This window comes from Pan troglodytes, chromosome 6 (genome assembly GCF_028858775.2).
Source record: "Pan troglodytes isolate AG18354 chromosome 6, NHGRI_mPanTro3-v2.0_pri, whole genome shotgun sequence".
NCBI lineage: Eukaryota > Metazoa > Chordata > Mammalia > Primates > Hominidae > Pan > Pan troglodytes.
Genome location: NC_072404.2, coordinates 14,091,440 through 14,110,538, shown reverse-complemented (window position 1 = coordinate 14,110,538; position 19,099 = coordinate 14,091,440). Strand labels below are relative to the sequence as shown.

General features: G+C 38.7%; 1 protein-coding gene across 41 annotated transcripts in view; it reads left to right on the top strand.

Moving 5' to 3' along the window:
* ICA1 (islet cell autoantigen 1) overlaps positions 1-19,099 on the top strand; it is a 154,019-nt gene that overhangs the window by 28,743 nt on the left and 106,177 nt on the right. For 29 of the 41 annotated variants that reach the window (XR_010158771.1, XR_010158784.1, XR_010158780.1 and 26 more), the window contains exons 3-6: positions 1,094-1,259; positions 5,187-5,259; positions 12,454-12,577; positions 15,354-15,552. Coding sequence is in view for 14 of the 41 variants with exons in the window: in XM_063815228.1 (XP_063671298.1) it covers positions 1,094-1,259; positions 5,187-5,259; positions 12,454-12,577; positions 15,354-15,552 (562 nt within the window). In the remaining 27 variants the exon portion in view is untranslated. Of the gene's footprint in view, positions 1-1,093; positions 1,260-5,186; positions 5,260-6,014; positions 6,221-12,453; positions 12,578-15,353; positions 15,553-19,099 lie in introns of those variants that run through there. The other 12 variants (XR_010158774.1, XR_010158786.1, XR_010158785.1 and 9 more) reach the window with 2 other exon arrangements.

Below are 19,099 nucleotides of genomic sequence, written 5' to 3'. Positions count from 1 at the left end.
TATGGAAGAGTTTAAAGTTGTTAACATCAGAAGCCTGCAACCCATTTTAAATTTATTTTATTTTTATTTTATTGTGGTAAGAACAGTTAACATGGTCAACCGTCTTAAATTTTAGGTGCACAATACAGTATTGTTAACAATAGGCACCATGGGGCTGGGCGCAGTGGCTCACGTCTGTAATCCCAGCAGTTTGGGAGGCTGAGGAGGGCGGATCATCTGAGGTCAGGAGTTGGAGACCAGCCTGGCCAACATAGTGAAACCCCGTCTGTACTAAAAACATACAAAAAGTAGCTGGGCGTGGTAGCATGTGCCTGTAATCCCAGCTACTCAGGAGGCCTAGGCAGGAGAATCGCTTGAACCTGGAAGGCAGAGGTTGCAGTGAGCTGAGATCACGCCACTGCACTCCAGCCTGGGCAACAGGAGTGAAACTCCGTCTCAAAAAAAAAAAAAAAAATACCAAGAATAAGCACCATGTCACACAGCAGATCCCTAGAGCTTATTCATCTTGCATAACTGAAACCTTATGCACCTTGAATAGTAATTTCTCATTTCTTCCTACCTTCTAGCCACTCGTAACTGCCATTCTACTCTCTGCTTCTATGAGTTTGACTATTTTAGATTTCTCTGTAACAGATCTTAGGCATGCTGTTCTTCAGCCTCTTATCTCTGCTTTCCTGCCATCACCTCAGTGTTGGCTGTAGTGTTAGAGTGGAGAGAGTGTGTTGGTGTCTGGCTTTATCTCTGACTCACTGAGGTAACTTGGGCCAGTCACCCTGCCTGGCTTGACCTCACTGTCTCCACCTCTAAAAGGGGTGTGCTTAGTCTGTTATATCTACATTCTTTTCAAGGGTTAGTTTCTTTATTTCCTGCAAAAGATTCTAAATTTCTCCACTCTGACTTTTAAGGTTTTTGAGTCAGAAAGAGTTGATGAACTTCCTTGGTGTAACACCCATATAAGAAAGTGCTCATACGTTTATCAATGTTGTAAATGTAAATGCATAATGGAAAGTCATGTTTAAAGAAATCATTTCACACTAAAATATCTTAATCTTTATGAAAGGTGTGAATAAAATAGTTCTTTAAATGTTTTTAGCAGTTATCCCTGGGACTTACAGGATCGATATGCTCAAGATAAGTCAGTTGTAAATAAGATGCAACAGAAATATTGGGAGACGAAGCAGGCCTTTATTAAAGCCACAGGGAAGAAGGAAGATGAACATGTTGTTGCCTCTGACGCGGACCTGGATGCCAAGCTAGAGGTGAGCTCTTTATTGCTGTCAGCCCCAACACAGCCACCTTGCTAGGATCAAGGTCCTAGAGTATACTCACTGAGGCAGAGCTAGGTGTGCTTTGTATTTGAAAATGAGGAAAATCTAGGATTAGGTAAACTCAATCCCAGCATATTTATTAAAACCTACAAATTCTCACATAACCACCATGCCTCAGTTACTTTGTATTTTAAGAACATAGTCGCCATGCATTGCCTGTGGTAAATTCTCAGTAAGTGTTTGTTGGGAAAAGGAATGCAATCAAAGAGCTGCTGCTAGTCATAGCTGAGGAGTCAGATTTAGAACACTAGAATCTGGCAAATGTTAAATTTTTTTTAAAAAAGAACTCAGGTAAAACGTCGTGGAAAGTAGAGTCTAATAAGTTTTGTATTGGACCCTGGAAAATTCTAAAATGAATAAGGAGATATTTAGTTAGACTAGTTAACAATATAGTAAGCTGGATTTAGATATGGTTGATCTAGCATATTAATATAAGAAGGCCCACTAACTAACTCCCTGTCTTGCTGGACATTTCTGCCAATAGTTTAGATTAAAATTTTGAAAGCATACCTATCATTTCTATAAATAACAGGGCACTGAGAGGAATAATATCTTAGATGGTCTGATAAGGATTCAAAATGAACTCAGATTTTAATATATACACTAAGGTTAATGAACTGAACATTTAATGGGACTAAAGAAGCCCAAGATTTCAAAAAGTTTTTGGAGTGTCCAGAATGATGGAAACCATAGTTATTCTACATCAGAGAGGGTTAAGGGGAAATGTTAGTTGTCAATTACTTGGGAAGCCCTGTCATGTGAAAAGGGATGAGATTCATTCTAAGCACATGAGGGTAGACCAGACCCAGGAAGAACTTTGTAATGTTAAGGCTGCCCCGTGAGAACTGGGCTGCCTTTGAGGTTAGGACTAACCCTGTGAGATGGATCTGGGCTACTATTCTACCTACTATCTGCTGTAACTTTAGGAGAACTATATCCAGTTTCTCATATCCTCGTTTTCTTAATGCATGAAATAGAGATATTAATACCTACTTATTACAGCTATTATCAAGATTAAAGTAGGTAACAGAGTGATGGCTAAGGTTTATTAGTGTTTATAAACATTATACTAACATATTTATAAACATAACTAATGTTTATTAATAATTAATGTTTATGAGTGTGTTTTATGTCCCAGGAACCATTTAGACTGCATTCCATATGGTATCTCTAGTACATAGCAAAGCTCCTGACCCACTGGCCCTGCCTCCCCGTCCTGCATTTCCTCTCTCCCACACGCTTACATTGCCCTCACCACCATCCAGCCATGATGGCCTTGTCTCAGTTCTCAGTCCACAACCAGCCAAGTTCACACCCATCAGAGCATTTGCTGGCTTCCACCTGGACACTGTTTCCCCACATCTTCCCTTCTCATAGTTCAGGTTTCAGCCTAAAGGTCACGCTGTTTCAAGTCACTGCCTGTCCACCCCTGCTCCCCACCTCCCCCACCCCTGCTCACTGTCCAACACGTGGCCATGTTTTATTTTATTCATAGTGCTCATCTCTCATTGAATTATCTCAGGTGTTCATCTGTTTGCCCACGTTCCCTCCACTATGAGATCAAATTCCATGTTAGCCTATTCACGACGTATCCCCAGCCACACACAGAATACACATTCAATAAGTACTAACTGAATAAGGGTATGTGTTAGTGCAATTAATATCAGTTCTCAGCCCTTTCCTTCTGCAATTGGAAATTTTGAAATAGAAACTGGGTTTGACAAGGATGTTCTAATGGAGATTTCTGCAATGGAGGAAAGTAGAACCAGGAAGCATCTGTTTCAATTGTTATATTATAAGTACAGTGTAAATTATTATAAGCATATATGCTTTTTATATCTCATAGTATTTTCTTCTTAAGAACCTAGTAAATACATGCATTATTCAAAAGGTAATTTAAAATGTTAATTACAAATATATTAAACATTATATTTTGGCTGAACCGAATGTACCTTCATCAAAATAGCTGCTGTCCTAGGTATGTAGCATCCATTGTACTTAGCTGTGACAAATAATTTAGCACATGATAGAGGTTTCTGTTGCAGAAATGTTAATACTGATGTTGATGTTTATAGAGAGGATGGATTCCATCCATGAAATATACAAAAATGATGTGAAAACCTCTTTGATGTGTTCATACCTTGAGTTATCCATAGAAGGCTAACTTATAAACCAAGAAGTTTTATTCTTCCGGCACAGAAAACTTGTGTTCCAAGCTATAATATTGGTCAGATTCTATTGCAATCTGTTGGAAAGTTAATATAGAAATATTGTGCTGAGTTTTAATATTTGTCCACGTTGCTTGCTAATGAAATCCTTTTCTGAAAAACAGCTCTTCAGTACAATAACAGACAAAAGTAATCTCTGCTGACAGAAGTCTTCTTGCCAGAGTCACTGTGCCACAGCAGAGTGGACTGATCAGATGATGGAAATGTTTCTTATCTTGCCTTGGGCATGATTATGTTAGTATACATAATTGTCGTAACTCACAGAACTGAACACTCCAGAGCTGTGCACTTCAGTGCATTTAATTTATACCTCAATTTTTAAAAAGTGAACAGTAACAACAGAACAACTCCTAAACATACTTTTTGAACGTCCTTGCTCCTATATTCAGGAAATACTATGTGTTAGTGAGTTTTGATCCAGAATACTGATATAAAACACTTGCTAAGGGACAGATTCAGACTGCTGATTTTCTCTTTTGTTTTATGACTCTTTACTAAACAGGTGGAAGATGCGATTTAATGAAATGAGAATTAGCAAATTTATATTCTTTATAACCAAGTTTTATATGAAGCATTCCTAGAAATGGTTTAATGTTTTAAGTATATATGCATGCATCTGTTTTTATTAATTTAGTCATATTGATAATGAAACAGATCATCTGTGTTCACGCAAATGTAGAAGTGCTTTATGATACCAGTATATAATTTCTGCACCACCGTAGCCAGTGAACTAGGAGAGAGAAAGAGGGAAAACCTTGCCCTGCCTTACTGAGTGGCTCTACAGAGGCAAGATGTTTATCTGCCAGGTTTTCTCATTGATACCATATCTGGTCCCTAAGTTAGTGGGCAAAGGGTGGAGAAAGTGTGAAGTCTGTTCTGTCTTTTCTTGAGCTATCTCAGTTTCTGAAACAAAGGCTGGAACCACCACGCATTGAAATCAAGTTAGATTCTTCTCAGCACAGCCCCATCTGCCTTTCCCCCAGTTTCCGCTAGTATGACCACAGCATGGCATTATATTTTCTCTCTGTATGTTTTATGAAATTGTTGGGAAAGTAAGGAGTGATGGGGACTGCTTGCCCAACATCATTTTATCAGATGTTTTCTAAATAGACAGGACATCCAGCTGATTGATTTTGTTTGCTTGATCCAGTTGTTTAAGCATGCCATAAAATACATTAGGATCACAAAATAAGTTAACGTCATCTTTTAAATATGCTTAATTGACAGATCCCCCATTAAAAAAAAAAACCACAGCAAGTGGTGAAAGGAATAAATTTGATTATGAATGAATATTGGGTCTCTGGTTTACCAAGTCCTCTAACTAGGCCCTTCACTTAGGATGTCTGTTTTTTGTTTTTCAGCTATTATTTCAGTAGACTGGAAGAAATAACTGTTCTGCAGATCTTAATTTAGATCACAGAGATGATGAATTCCAATAAATACAGAATAATAGGAGATATTTAAAGGCTTTGGTCACAGTTTCTGTATAGTACACCGCATAACACTAAGCATACTTAGACATGTGGTCTTGTTTTTGGCAAATTGAACACTCTGGTTGTGTTCAATGTAATTATTTTTTATCTCATCACTGTCTGTTTTATTTTGCATTTTGTTTGTATTTTTATTACAGCTGTTTCATTCAATTCAGAGAACCTGTCTGGACTTATCGAAAGCAATTGTACTCTATCAAAAGAGGATATGTTGTAAGTATGACATCAGTATGAATATTGATCAAATAGTAAGAAATAGCAGGGTATTTTGTCTTGATACATCATTTCATATGCTTAGGAAACTAAGAGTGTTTGTCTGTGTCTTCAGGCGTTGGGAGGAGAGTGTCTAATAATTTTACCAATAATATACATAGCTTATTTATCTTTCAAAGCAAGTATCATATTAGGAGAATTCTGTTTGGATCTCCCATGGATATGGGCATGCCATTTATTTTCCCAATTATAAAAGAGTTTTCTCAGTTTGTATCTTGGGCTTTTTACCTTCAGGTTTTTTTTATGTGATTATCTTCACTCTCTGATATCCAATTTTGTTCCTTTTAAGATAACAGACAGAAGGCACATACAGTTGATTTGTTGATGACATTTTGTTGACAACATTTCTTCATGAATGTTTTTTGCATTGGATATTAGGTTCCTACAGAACAATATTTTCATATAGTCACACTGTTTTAAAAGTATTAACAACAAAGTTATCTCTGAAATACTAAATATCAATTATGTGTTTGTACATTTTTAAGTTTCCATTTGTAGGTCATTTTAATAATATAATGTCTATATTTTTGAGACTAGACTATGGGAAGTGTTTCTGTTGCTGACTGCTGCCAAACCCCTTTTCAGTAATTGCAAATTAATAATTGGTCATTTTTCTACATCAGTAATATTTTATTAAGACAATCATTTTGGTAGGCTGGGTGCATTGTCTGACATCTGTAATCCCAGCATTTTAGGAGGCCAAGGCAGGAGGATCACTTGGAGCCAGGAGTTTGAGACCAGCCTGGGCAACAAAGTGAGACCCCCATCTCTACAAAAAATAAAAACACTTAAAAATTATCCGGGTACCGTGCATGTGCAGTCCCAGCTACTCAGGAGGCTGAGGCAGGAGGATCACAGTGACCTATAATGAGCCGTTGTGCTCCAGCCTGGGCGACAGAAGGTGACTATCTCTTAGAAAAAAAAAAAAAAAAAGACAACTACTTCAGGAAAGTCCAAAATCATTGTATGTAGAGGCAGTATTTTATAAATTATCTATGTTAGTATTTCCTAAGTGTTTGAGGTAAGACTTGTCCAGGGCTCCACCTCCAGGCCTTGATCTGTGAGGAAATTAACACACATGACCGCCACTCCCCCATTTATCTTCCCCACATTCAGTCAGTCTCAAATGCTGGTATTTTGCCTCCTAAATAGCTCGCAGATTCTCCTTCCTCTCTCCATCTTCTCTGCCACTACCTTGGTTCAGGCCACTACCATTAGTCTCTCACTTGGTTTACTAACCATTTTCCTCACTGATCTTGCCTCCACCTCTGCTTTCTCTAGCCTATTGTCTGCACTGCTTTCAATCAAAGTACACTTTTAAACCCGATCAGATTCTTCCTTGGCTTAAACCTTGTGTTCTGGAAACTATTGGTCAAACTCCTTCTTACTATACCCACCATCCCCCTAGTACTCACCGTGAAATGAATCATTTTCATTGTTATGGTAGAAAACAAAATAATTTAGAAAATTGTAACTTTATTTTTTTAAGTAAGTCACATGAAGTTGGTGTGTCCACTTTTCATTAAACAATATATATTGTAACAAGGGAAGAAAAGAAGGATGCTTGCATATTTCCTGTAAATAGTGATTCTCTAAACAGAAATTATGCTTTCTACGTATATTAATGTTTCTAAAAGAATATAGAGGAAAAACTTCCCCCTAAACCACCTCAGATTAGTTAATAGAATTATAATTGAACACCATGAAGGCTCATAATTATCTTGTAATATAAAGGGTTAGAATAATGTCCCCACCGTTGAAGCAGTCACCTGGTTGTGCCAGCAGAGCTGGCTGTGGATGGTAGATAAGCCCTTTTATGTCTACCCGCTAAGCTCACATGAGCCATGCCATCTCAGCAGAGACGGGAAGGAGGAGTTCTGCCCTGCGTGGACTTGAAAGAGATCCCAACTTTGATGGAAGACTAAAAATAGTGTGGTTAATTTGAGGATGTTGCTATGTAGCTGTCAAAGACACAAAAATGAGGAAAATCTGTGAACTAATATGGAGTGATTTTGAGGATATGCTTTTAAGTGAAAGAAGCAAAACATAAAAGCGTATCTATAGTATGCTATCCTTCATGCAAGCAAGAAGGTGATATAAAATATAAATGTTAAAAAAGGTAATATATAGAGAGTGTGTGTATTACCATTTTTTTACATTACATCACATTTTACCATCTATATCTATATCTAGAGAGCAAGCCTGCTCATTGTGCAAAGGAAATTTAGGAAGGATAAACCAGAAACGAAAGAGACTGGATACCAGTGGTGGATGAGGAGGGGGGAACGGTTGGAGAGGAGGGAATGAGAATGGAGGAGCAAAGGTGAAGAGGGAGCTATGAGGTACCTTCCCATAGCTCTGATTCATAAAACCATAGTAACATTTCATAGACTCAAAAAATACTTAAACCCAGCCAGATGTGGGAAAATCTAAAATGGAATACAAACAGTAGCAAATGAACCTGATTGCATTATAAATGAATAACACTGTCACAGTGATCAGAATCAGAAAAAAAAAGAACTAACCTCAGTAGTTTTGGAACATAATTATTTTTAACTAGATACTGAGGCTAAACACAAAAATAATTATACATGGAAGCCGTACTCTCATTGGTAAATTTGTTTCTTATAGGATTATGGGTTAGCAATGCTGAAACTACATTATGCAAATATTGAAGTTGAATAGATAAGATATTGCAGATGATGAGAGCCAGGTTTCTCACTCTGTACGTTAGAAAGAAGTTACAGATAAAAGGAGAAGCTAGAAGGAACACTGTGGTGTTGCACTGGCATCAAAGGTGCCACTATGAAGCCATTGTTTTTAATATCTATACAGATAGATACATACAGAAATAAATGCAGATGAGGGTGTATGCATGGGTTAGTGTACATTCATATATTTCCTGCTTCTGTGAGCTGACATGACCTAGAAGCACTAACACCCCATAGCAGTGAGTACATCTGGCACCCAGATCTTGCTTTCTAAATACCTTTTCCCAGTAAAAGAAATGCTCCTTGGAGAAGTGGTTGATTCTAGGATTGGGGCAGGGAAAATTCAAGATGCACCTGTATTGTTTGTAGCACTAGAACATAAGGAAGTGCTTGAAAAAGGATATGTTGAAAGGACACAGGAGCAAACCTGTGATCAAAGCTGGCACAATTTGAGCAACAAACTAAATAATGACAGTTTTGAATTATAACCCATAGAATAAAATTAATTTCCCTTAAATCTATATGAAGAGAGAGAGATAAATGGTGGAGAAGGGACAGCTTTTTCTCATAAAATAATTTCAGTTAATTAATAGAAAGAATGAGGGAACTACAAAATCACCATTAGGCAAACACCACAGTGAGAATTGTGACAGGTGAGATTCACTGAAGAGTGTTAGAATTAGTGAGTGAAAGTTTGAGGAGAAAATGGACATTTGCATTGTCTCATGTATTCCCCCCAAGATTTGTAATGATTACAAAAGGAAAAAAACATTCTTAACTTTGCAGTGGAGAAACCCAGCAGATACCTCCTTAACCAAGTGGTTGAGCTTGACATCATGAGTGATGAGGAACACTGATGTCATGTAACCTCTGATGCTGTGCACTAAGAAAGACACTTCACCATTGTGTATCCTTCCCAAATATCTGTAACCACAGTCTAATTCTGAGAAATCAGACAAACCAAATTGAGGCACATTCTACAAAATATCTGACCAGTACCCTTAAAATATGTCAAAGTCATGAAAGATAAAGACTAAGGAATGGTCACAGATTTAAGGAAACTAAGGAAACTCAATGTTTTGGTGCCAGGTGAGACCCTAGATTGGATCCTGTAACAGAAAAAGAATGTCAATGAAAAAACTGGTAAAATTCAAAAAAGGGCTGTAGGTTAGTTGATAGTATTATACCAGTGTTAATTTCCTAATGTTGATTATTGTACCATGATTATGTAAAATGTAAATATAACGGGATGCTAGGGAAGAGTAAGTACTAGGGGATGTTAGGGAAATGTATACAGGAACTCTATATACTGTTTGTAATTTTTCTGTAAGTCTATCATTATTTCAAACTAAAAGGTTTAATACATGTAAATTGGATCACATTGCTCCCCTACTTTTAAAAGCCTCCAATAACACATAAAATGGAATCCGACTCCCATTCTTATACATAGGACATGATCTGGCCCCAGTTCACCTCTTCAGTCACCTTTTCCCTTGTCCACCAAACTCCCAAGGCCTTTTGCACTGGGTGTTCCTGCTGCCTGGAAGGTCCCTGCTCTCATAGTCCCAAGACTATCGTCATTCAGAACTCAGCCTAATGGTCAGCTGCTCAGAGATGCCTTCCCTGATTACCTTGTCTAAGGCAGCTACTGACCACTCACTCTTAACTCCCCATCTCTCATTGCTCTGCCTGGTATTTTTCTTTTTTGTGTTTCGTGTTTGTGATTATGTTTTATTTTCTATCCCCTGCTGCTTGAATGTAAGCTCTGTAAGTGTGGGGAACTCCTTTATCCTCTTCATCACTGTATTCCAGTGGCAAGAACTGTGCCTCGTATGTGTTGGATCATCCATAAATCTGTGCTGAGTGAGTTAATGCTGTCAAGCTAATTAATTTCATAGTTCCATAGTTGCCTTGTTTTTAACGGCACATCTGAAAACCTAATTAGCAAGTAAATATAAAAATGTTTTTGTCTCTGAATTCTCAAGTCCCAGATAATTGAAACCTTATTAATAGAACATTTTGAGTTATCTTTTTTTGTTTTTGCTTTCTTCTTGTAATAGAGACAGGGGTTTTGCTATGTTGCACAGGCTGGTCTTGAACTCCTAGTATCAAGCAATCCTCCTGCCTCTACCTCCCAAAAGTGCTGGGACTGCAGGTGTGAACCACCACACTCAGCCCTTTTGCGTTACCTGATACCTATGTTATACCTGAATTTTAAACTTCTGTAAGTTAATTTCAGTATTTGAATTTTTAAAATTAAAGAATGACCATCCCTTCTCAGAAAATCTAACCTTGACCCTGATGGAGCTCACGCTTCTTTCCACTGCCCTCTGAGTAAGTATTGCCAAGTAATCAGAGTCAGCACCTCAAATGAAACCTGTTTGCTGCCCCAAGTTAATCCACAAGTGCCTAAAATGACCAAAAATTATTTTTAAATGTTTCAGCCTACTTAGGTTTATTTAGGAAAGAGTATATTTTGTCAACCATGTAATTATTCAGGTACCACGAATTGGTTTCTTCCTAGCCTTAAGCTAAATGCATTCATTTGTATGTGACTTGAGACTTCAAGGTAAAAAGGGTGACAGTAGCCTCATGCTATTAAGATCAAAAATGAGACATTGCTTTCCATAGGGAAAGATTCATTGTGGAATTGAGTGAGGCACATATTAATCAGTGGGAAGGAGAAGGAATGGAATGTATTGAAAAACAAAAAACCTTCTTATAATTATAGGAATTTTAAAAAGCTACATAGAACCATGGCATGAGTATTAAAAGGCAATAAGTGTTTAAACTGAAATAAAGTGTATGAGGATAACAAGGCAAAATTGCAGTCAATTCAATTCACAAGCATTTAATTAGCACCATGAATTTAAGACTTTATGCTCAGCCTGGGGAAAACAAAGTTTGGGTGAGATCCCTGTCTTGGAAAGCTTAGAGCCCCCTGGGGAAGGGAGACACATGCCCAGTCACACAAGGTGAGTGCTAAGTCAGGTGCCCAGAGAGCGCTGCTGTCCGGAGAAATAGGGATCAATTGCTTCACAGAGAAAGGAACCTGCAAGCAGGCCTTTGATGGTGAACTTGATTTTTGAGAGACAGAAGAGAAGCAGGGTCATCATTTATCTCTCAGGAAAAATGGATTCTAAAAGCCTCTTCTTGACTGGGCCTTCCCAAGGGAATGTTTAGGGTGAAACTATAGTCACAAATTAATAAGGTAGCAGTATTGAGTTTAGCCTTCACCTTTGGATTTGTGGTTCCTGCCTAATGTTCTACAATTGTTGTTAGTGAGATTATGTCAGGAATGGGGGTGCATTCTTAAAGAAAAGTGACTGGTTTGTGAAAGCTGACAAGAATCCTAGTAGCATTTAGAAAGCAGTTTTAGAGACACAGGGTATGTAAATACATCAATACAGAAATAGGAAATAAAAGTAGTGTTCAAAGTATGTTGATAGTAAATGCTGTGTTTAGGGGGAAAGCACATCCTAGGAAGCTAAGTGTCACTCTGGTGCCTGTGGCTTGGCTGCTGGTGTGTGTTCAGGACCCCCACTGTACCATTATGTGGGTATGCTGTATTTTAATAAACTAGTTCCTAGTATAAGGAGAGTGTTTCACTATTATAAATAATGATGCTATGATTGTTTTTGCATTTACATCTTTGTGCCCATTTTGCTACTTCCTTAGGAAGTTCTCCTAACAGTAGACATGGAGAGTCCAAAGATACATGCAATTCTATGATTTTTTAAATGTTTACCGTCAAATCAGTCTGCAGAAAGCTTGCACCAAATCACTTACCCACCAATAATACCATCTGAGGTTGTCTTTAAAAATAAGGCCAAGATTAGGCATCACCAATTCAGATTTGGTTCCAGCTCTGTATTTTTAAAACCAACTGTCATCAACCTGATGACCTCCCCACCCTCCGTCCCTACCCCCACTTCCAACCAAAAACCTGTGTCACAGCTGAGGTATTTGAATTGCTTTACAATGGAATAGAATGTAACTCAAAAAGCAGAGATCAAAAGTCAGCAGGAGAGAATAATGAGAGGCAGCTAGCACTGCATCCTAGGCAGCCACAAAAGATTCCCACAGTCATACTTGACAAACCCAACTCCTTTATTTCAGCTCGAAGCCGCACATTATGGGCTTGCTTTTCAGTACAGAGGTCATTTTCTGGTTCTGATTACAGGGCACCAAACTCACTGACAGATGTATTCAAGTGAATTTGATCTCTCGTATTGTAAATGGAAGAACGGCCTGAAAGTTAAATGGGGGGTAGGGGGAGCTTACCTTGTAGCCTGCTGCTTAGATTTAATTTCATCTCGTCTTCGCCTCTGGAAGAGAGAGGACCTTGTGATTTGTCTTTCTTGTTCCTTTTGTAATCAAAATGCTCATTGTTCATGGCTCCTTTTGGTCTTTTCTTCATCAGTCTTGTCTCAAGAAGAAAATGAACTGGGAAAATTTCTTCGATCCCAAGGTTTCCAAGATAAAACCAGAGCAGGAAAGATGATGCAAGCGACAGGAAAGGCCCTCTGCTTTTCTTCCCAGCAAAGGTGTGTGGCCTTTAGTGGGGTTCTATCTGGGGGGAATCTGAGGAGACTCCGGGACCCACCTACTCACAAAAGAGAATCTCACAGTGTTCTTTAGAAGGATTTTGCCTGAGGCTGAGGAGCTGCTCTGTACTCACTAGTTAGGCAGTTTGTACTTAACTCTCTAATTAAGATTAACACATAGGATTTTTTTTTTCCTCCCTATTAATTAAAAAAAATTTTTTTTTCATTTTTCTGTTGGTCTTTAGGGGCATTATATATGTCAATCACTATGAGTGCTGTCCTAGGCTTATGTTTGACCTTCAGTGTTGCTTGTAGCAATCAGTCTGGTCCCCTTCCAGCAGCTGATTAAAGCAGGAGCCTAATGAGACCAGGTTGAAGGGTTCCCTCTCTGCTCTCTGTGGACCAATTAACTTCAGAGAGGTGCTGTTCTCATGCCCAGGTCCGCACTGCTTAGACCCTGGACCATAACCTGGGAGTGTATTAGAAATGCAGAATCTAGGCCCTACCCCAGACATGCAGGATCCACATCCACATTTTAACTAGACCCCTGTTGTTTTGATGTAAATTCAAGTTTGAGAAGCTCTGGTACAGGGAAAATTGTGGTAGATGAGTGGCTTTTTTTTTTTTAACACAACCGTGACTCATTTTTATGGTGGATGTTAAATAAGCAGGAGCCCCTGCACACAGTCACTCTCTGCGCCTGAGAAAAGTGACACTCCTCCTCGTTCCCTTCTCTCCCAGTAACTAACAAACCCCCAAAATGTCACTCACTAGTAGTAGGCAGAATGTAGGTAGTTCCCACAAATACTCAAGCTATAGAAATTTCACTTACTCAAATCGTCCAACATTTTCTTCTGTTAATGTCTCCTTGCTGCTTTCCCTCCGTGTGGGCCAAGAGCAGGCCAGCAGCATGGTACATGGTTGTTCCTTTGAAAACCCAAGAAAGAGTAGGAAAAAAGAGACCTACTGTGTCTGTTTTTCAGTGATGTCTTCTCCTGGGCATTTTGGTTCTTCCTGATGACATTTGGACCCTGACTTTGTGGGCAATGCCAACTTTTATGCTTGAATGAAACCATTTCTAGTAGTTCTCCACACATTTCCCAAGAAAGGTATTTGTTTATCATCTTAAATCTTACCATTTAGTATTATTTATAATTTTTCTATGTAAAAATACATATTCATTCTAGAAAATTTTAAAATAGAGACAAACCAAAAAGTGAAAATTAAAAAGCAACGAAAATTTTTACTAATAGAGATGATCTACTTTTAACCTCTTAATAGATACTTTCTGTGCATATAGGACCTTTTCCAACCTTGCAAGAATAATTGATTCCTAAAAAAATATTTCATAGAGTAAGTTGTCATGTGTTAAACATATAATTATCACTAACTTCAGTGAGAAAAATTCTTAGGCAAAGGAAGAGAAAGAAAGAATCTAGAAATGAATAGAATGGTTAGGGAGATAGCTGAGGACTCTTGATCTCTTTAAATAGAAGTCATCAGTTACACAAACCTTCACACCAGTGTTTGTTTTACAGACTTATTTGGTAGTCATTGCTACAACCATATATTCTATTTGATGAAAGGTGAGTATTAAATTAAACCAACAGGGATAACAAGCTTACTTTATGGCACAACAATGTCTTTGAAAATAATCTGCAACATCTAGGTAGGACAGTGTGAGCAGGTTATTCTTATACAAGTACTCAGTATTTAAAAACAATACTTTACAGAGAAGAAGAAAACTAGGGGAAATAGTAAAAGGAAATTTTTTCTTAAATAGTTCATTGCACCATTTGTAATCTTACCGTGCTACACGCATGTAAGGCATTGCAGACGTTGATGGAATTTCCAAAAGCTGACTTCAGTTCACCGACACCATTGTTCCCTTTAGCTAAATAAGTTTGCATTTAAATTGAAATTTAAATATTCATTTTTTGGCACCTGTGCCCTGAAACTTCATGAAGAAGAGTATATTTTAAGAGTATAATTCATCTGACATTGCTCATTTTTGGGTAGGGAGATGGAAGAAGCAGTGTTTTTCCCCAAGATAAGTATTTTATCCAAAGTTTAATATGCCTTAAATGTTTTTTGGCTGGGTAAATGGCATATGTTATAGCCAACATGATAATAATTTTACACCTACTTCATCACATTCATTTCTGGTATAGTATCCTCAAGGTTTTTTTAACAAGGACTAAATCATGTAACCTATCTGAAAGTGCTAACACACGACAGCCTCTCAGTAAATGTGCTGGTCCCCCTTCCTATACCATTTCAAAATGCTTCTGCTCATATTTCATTCCTCTGTGACTATTGGAGTGAGCAGCAGATGCCTTGGCCTTTGGAGAGTGATCTGAAATGGCCTAGTCAGAGAGACGCTAATCACATACACTCCATTCCTCCTCAAAGGGCCAAATGTAGGAATGGGCAGTGGTCATGCCTTGGCCGTCCTCCATGAACACGGGATTGGCCCCAGCTTCAAATGAGCACTCAGCCCAGGCTCAAGACCACCCCCAACAACGCGGATGGAGGTGCTTGCCAGTGGTCCAGTTAGTAGCAGTAAACTAAGGGATGGGTACGTGGATAATCTTCTCTGGCTGACTGATCAGTTGGAACTACATGCATGTCGATTATTACTCAGCAAATATTGATGGAGCATCTTCTACATTCCAGGTACTGTTCTAGACTCACGAGTCTAAGATTGGCAGAATGTCAAGGATTTAAATTGCTCACTGGCTTAGTTTTGAGAGTGTGGCTTTGTCCTCTTGTCTAGGTTGGCCTTACGAAATCCTTTGTGTCGATTTCACCAAGAAGTGGAGACTTTTCGGCATCGGGCCATCTCAGATACTTGGCTGACGGTGAACCGCATGGAACAGTGCAGGACGGAATATAGAGGAGCACTATTATGGATGAAGGACGTGTCTCAGGAGCTTGATCCAGACCTCTACAAGCAAATGGAGAAGTTCAGGAAGGTAGGAGGTTTTATGAGGGTTAGCAGAAGCGGTACCTGCTGGAAGGTAATGAGGTGTGATTTGAATCCCTCTGGTGAAGAAAACATAACTCAAAAGCACCAAGGATGCAATTAATCATCGCTGGTGTCTTTTTATGTGACAGAATACCAATTAATGTGATACATAATTCTCTAAAGGATAAGATAGAAGAGACAGCTGGAAATTGCTGGGATTTCATAACTGCTTTTAATTGAAGTCAGATTTTCTTATAATGTGCACTTTTTGTAAGATTGTCACATTGAAATGCCTTTTCATGCATAACTAAAAATCAAGATTAGATCAAATGAATCTGGGAGGTTAGAACAGACTACTGGGGAAATCTTTTAAAATCGCTAATGCATATTAAAATTAATAGAATAATAATGCTGCTTTGTTTTGTGATGTGTTCAGAAGCAGTGGGGTTTAGTTGCAGGGTTAACTCATGCAGCATTCCTCAGAAATTTTTCTGAGGAAAATATGTGGCTGAAGAGATGGCTATGCTCTTAAAGATTTGGATATGCACTGAAAGATTTGGTGAGCAGTAAAGAACAATCTTGTTGGTTTTTTAATTGTGTCAATTTAGCAGTTTGATTTTGTCATACAAGAATACATCACACCACTAGGTGGCAGTCTTACACTGAATATTTATGAAAATGCAGCGAGATTTTTGTTGTGTACAATCTTGGTAGTTCTTTGTTTGGTCGCCTGGATATATTTCAGGGTGTGAAAGAAAAAAGAACCAGCCAAATGTTAGGCTTGACATAATATTGTGTCAACTGTCTTACTCACTTCAAATGATCCGTTTGTAATTGTCATATTGCTTAAAATCCCTAGATTTCTTATGATGTACATTATTGCAGAGCTACAAATAGAACCATCACTTGCGTTGGAGGTTAGCTGTGTAGGGGTGGAGGGAAGGAGGGACCTTCTGGTCCTTAAGAATACGGTCACCAATTCTTGACCTAGATATAGATTGATTTCTTTAAAGTCAAGTTTTATCTTGTTTTGTGATTTAGAACCCTTCCCTCTGAAGAGAAAGCAGGGTCCATTTTATTTCTGATCGCAGATGTTCTTCATGTGTCAGCAACATCTGACTTCTTCATAAGGTAGGCTTCTGAATCACAGAAAATCAGGACTAAAAAGGCTGCTCATGATCCTCTGGTGAAACTCGCTTATCTTATAGAAGAGAAAAATCAAGGCCCAAAAATTGTAAATAATATTTTTAAAGGATTGCTAGCTAGATGCTGGTGAGCCCAGGCTACTTTCGAAGTTTTCTAACTTTCTAATCAGGCCAATAATTTGGTTTGTCTTTAGCACTTTATTTGAGGGTTGAGGAGAATGAAGAGGGTGAAAAAAATTGCCTGCAGGGCAGAGTGCTTATCATTTGTATCTGTTGCCTCCTTTAATCCTCACAATAACCAAGACACCGATTTTATTTTATAAGCGAGGAAAATGATACCCATGTTAGGAAATTAGCCCAAGATCAGAGAGGTAAATGAGAGTCAGAATCATTCAAAATACACATAATTTTCTTCTCTAAGAGAGAATACCTAAAATTGAAAAAGGCCTTTCATAGTAATTCCTCTCTTGTGATTTATTCACTCAATTAATATTTATTGAACACCTCCTATGTGCCAGGTAATAAAGATAAATATATGATTATTCTGGAAGGCAGAAGAATTTTATGTGGAATTTTTTTTTTTTTTTTTTTTTTTTTTGGTTTTGTTTTGTGGGGGTGGTTACTAACTGTAAGGACGAAATAAAAACCAAGCCCTTCGTCATTTGGTTTGAGTGTTGAAACATTACCCATTCCTTAGTGTCATCAGTCTGTTGATTTTGGAAAACATGTTTTTTTTAAAAAAATCCTTTGCCATGCAGAAGTTGCTGAAGCCTTACTCCCCAGTCCCATGTGTGCTGGATTCAATTTAACAGCTAAACATGGTGTACTTAGAATCTTTTTTTAAATAAGCCTGTCTTCAAGTGTATATTTGATTAGACCAGACTCTCCACAAGGACAGAAACCATGTTGGGGATCTTCCCAGCCATCACCCCAGGGCCAGTCCAGCACTTGACCCCAAATGAGCACATACATAACAGATGACAAGATTCCAGGCACTGATTTGGAAGTGCCACACCCATGTTTTCTCAAACCTGTACGGCATTCCCGCCATTTGCAGCTGACCTCATGATGTTTTGGAAATTGACATATGTGTTTTTGCAGGTAAGAAGTTGCGTTATTAATGTGAGGCTTGCTGCCCGCTTTAGAATGAATTTAAATTGTGGAGTTTTCTCTTCACTTGGAGTTTACAACATGACATTTAACTTTGAGCAAGCTTTAGTGTTTTGTCCCAGTAGGATTCCATTTTAAACAGAGTCTCCATTTCTCTCCCAGGGATGTGTTACCTAAACGTGTTTCTGAGTCATCTGGGAGAGCTATCCAGCTGCAAGTGGCTCCTCAGGAGTCACTGTGGGAGGGGGAGTTTCAGTCTCCTCGGGGCTGGCTGCCACCTTCACGTCTTAAAGGATGAATCCTGAGCTAAAGTAGTATTTTGCTATAAATTCTCTTTTTTGAGTTCACACTTTCTGGTGGAGACAAAATTCTAATTCATACCTCATGGATGTGATCTCCCTATTTGGATTCCTTAGTATCCACTCATTCATTTATTTGTCCATTCAACAAATGATATTGAAGCTGGGCCCTGTTCAGGCAGCATCCAGGGGAATACAGCAGTAAGGAGGCAGATTGATCATTGCCATCTTGTCTTGTGCAGTCATCTGTGGATAGAGCAAGTAAACACAGTACAGCATGGTGAACAGTAGTGTCTGTGGTGGCACGTGGTGCTGCAGGAGCTCCTGGAAGGGGCTTCCTGGAGGAGGTGGCACTAAACAAAATGTGAAGGACGGGTAGGAAAGAGCTGGGTGGAAGGAGTAGAAGCAACAGAGCAGCATTCCTGGCTGAGAAAGCAATTTACGAAAGGCCTTTTAGGGGAAAGGAGCAGCGTGCTTAGAACCAGAGCACAGAAGGTGAGGTGAGTGTGGAGATGGGGGTGCCCTGACCATGGGGTTAGAAAAGGAGACAGGACTGGAATAGAAAAGACACCGCTCTAAGGGGAGGGAGTAGTGGGAGGGTGTAGGGAAGGCAGGAGGCACGATCAGGTTTGTGTTCTTTGTAAGGTGGAGAAGGGATTGCAAGGGCCTAAGCTTGGAGGCTGGGAGAACTACTGGGAGGCTTTTATACAAACCCGGATGAGACATAAGGTAACCATGAAATGAAGGGGGAGGTAGACCAGAGAGAAATGGGCTGTTCTGACCTCTACCAGATTCCGTGGTAGCACCACTTTAATTGCTGAGCTCTTCATTGTCTTTAGAAATAAGTAGAATAAGCATAAATAAATCGCAAGTTCAAGTGTATTTTCACTTCCAACCAAGGCTTTTTTCATAGTGTCTTCAGATTGCCAAGAAACCTTTTAAATAGCACACAGTGAGCATGACTGAAATGATGAATGAAAAACTTGAAGTTAAACAAAGC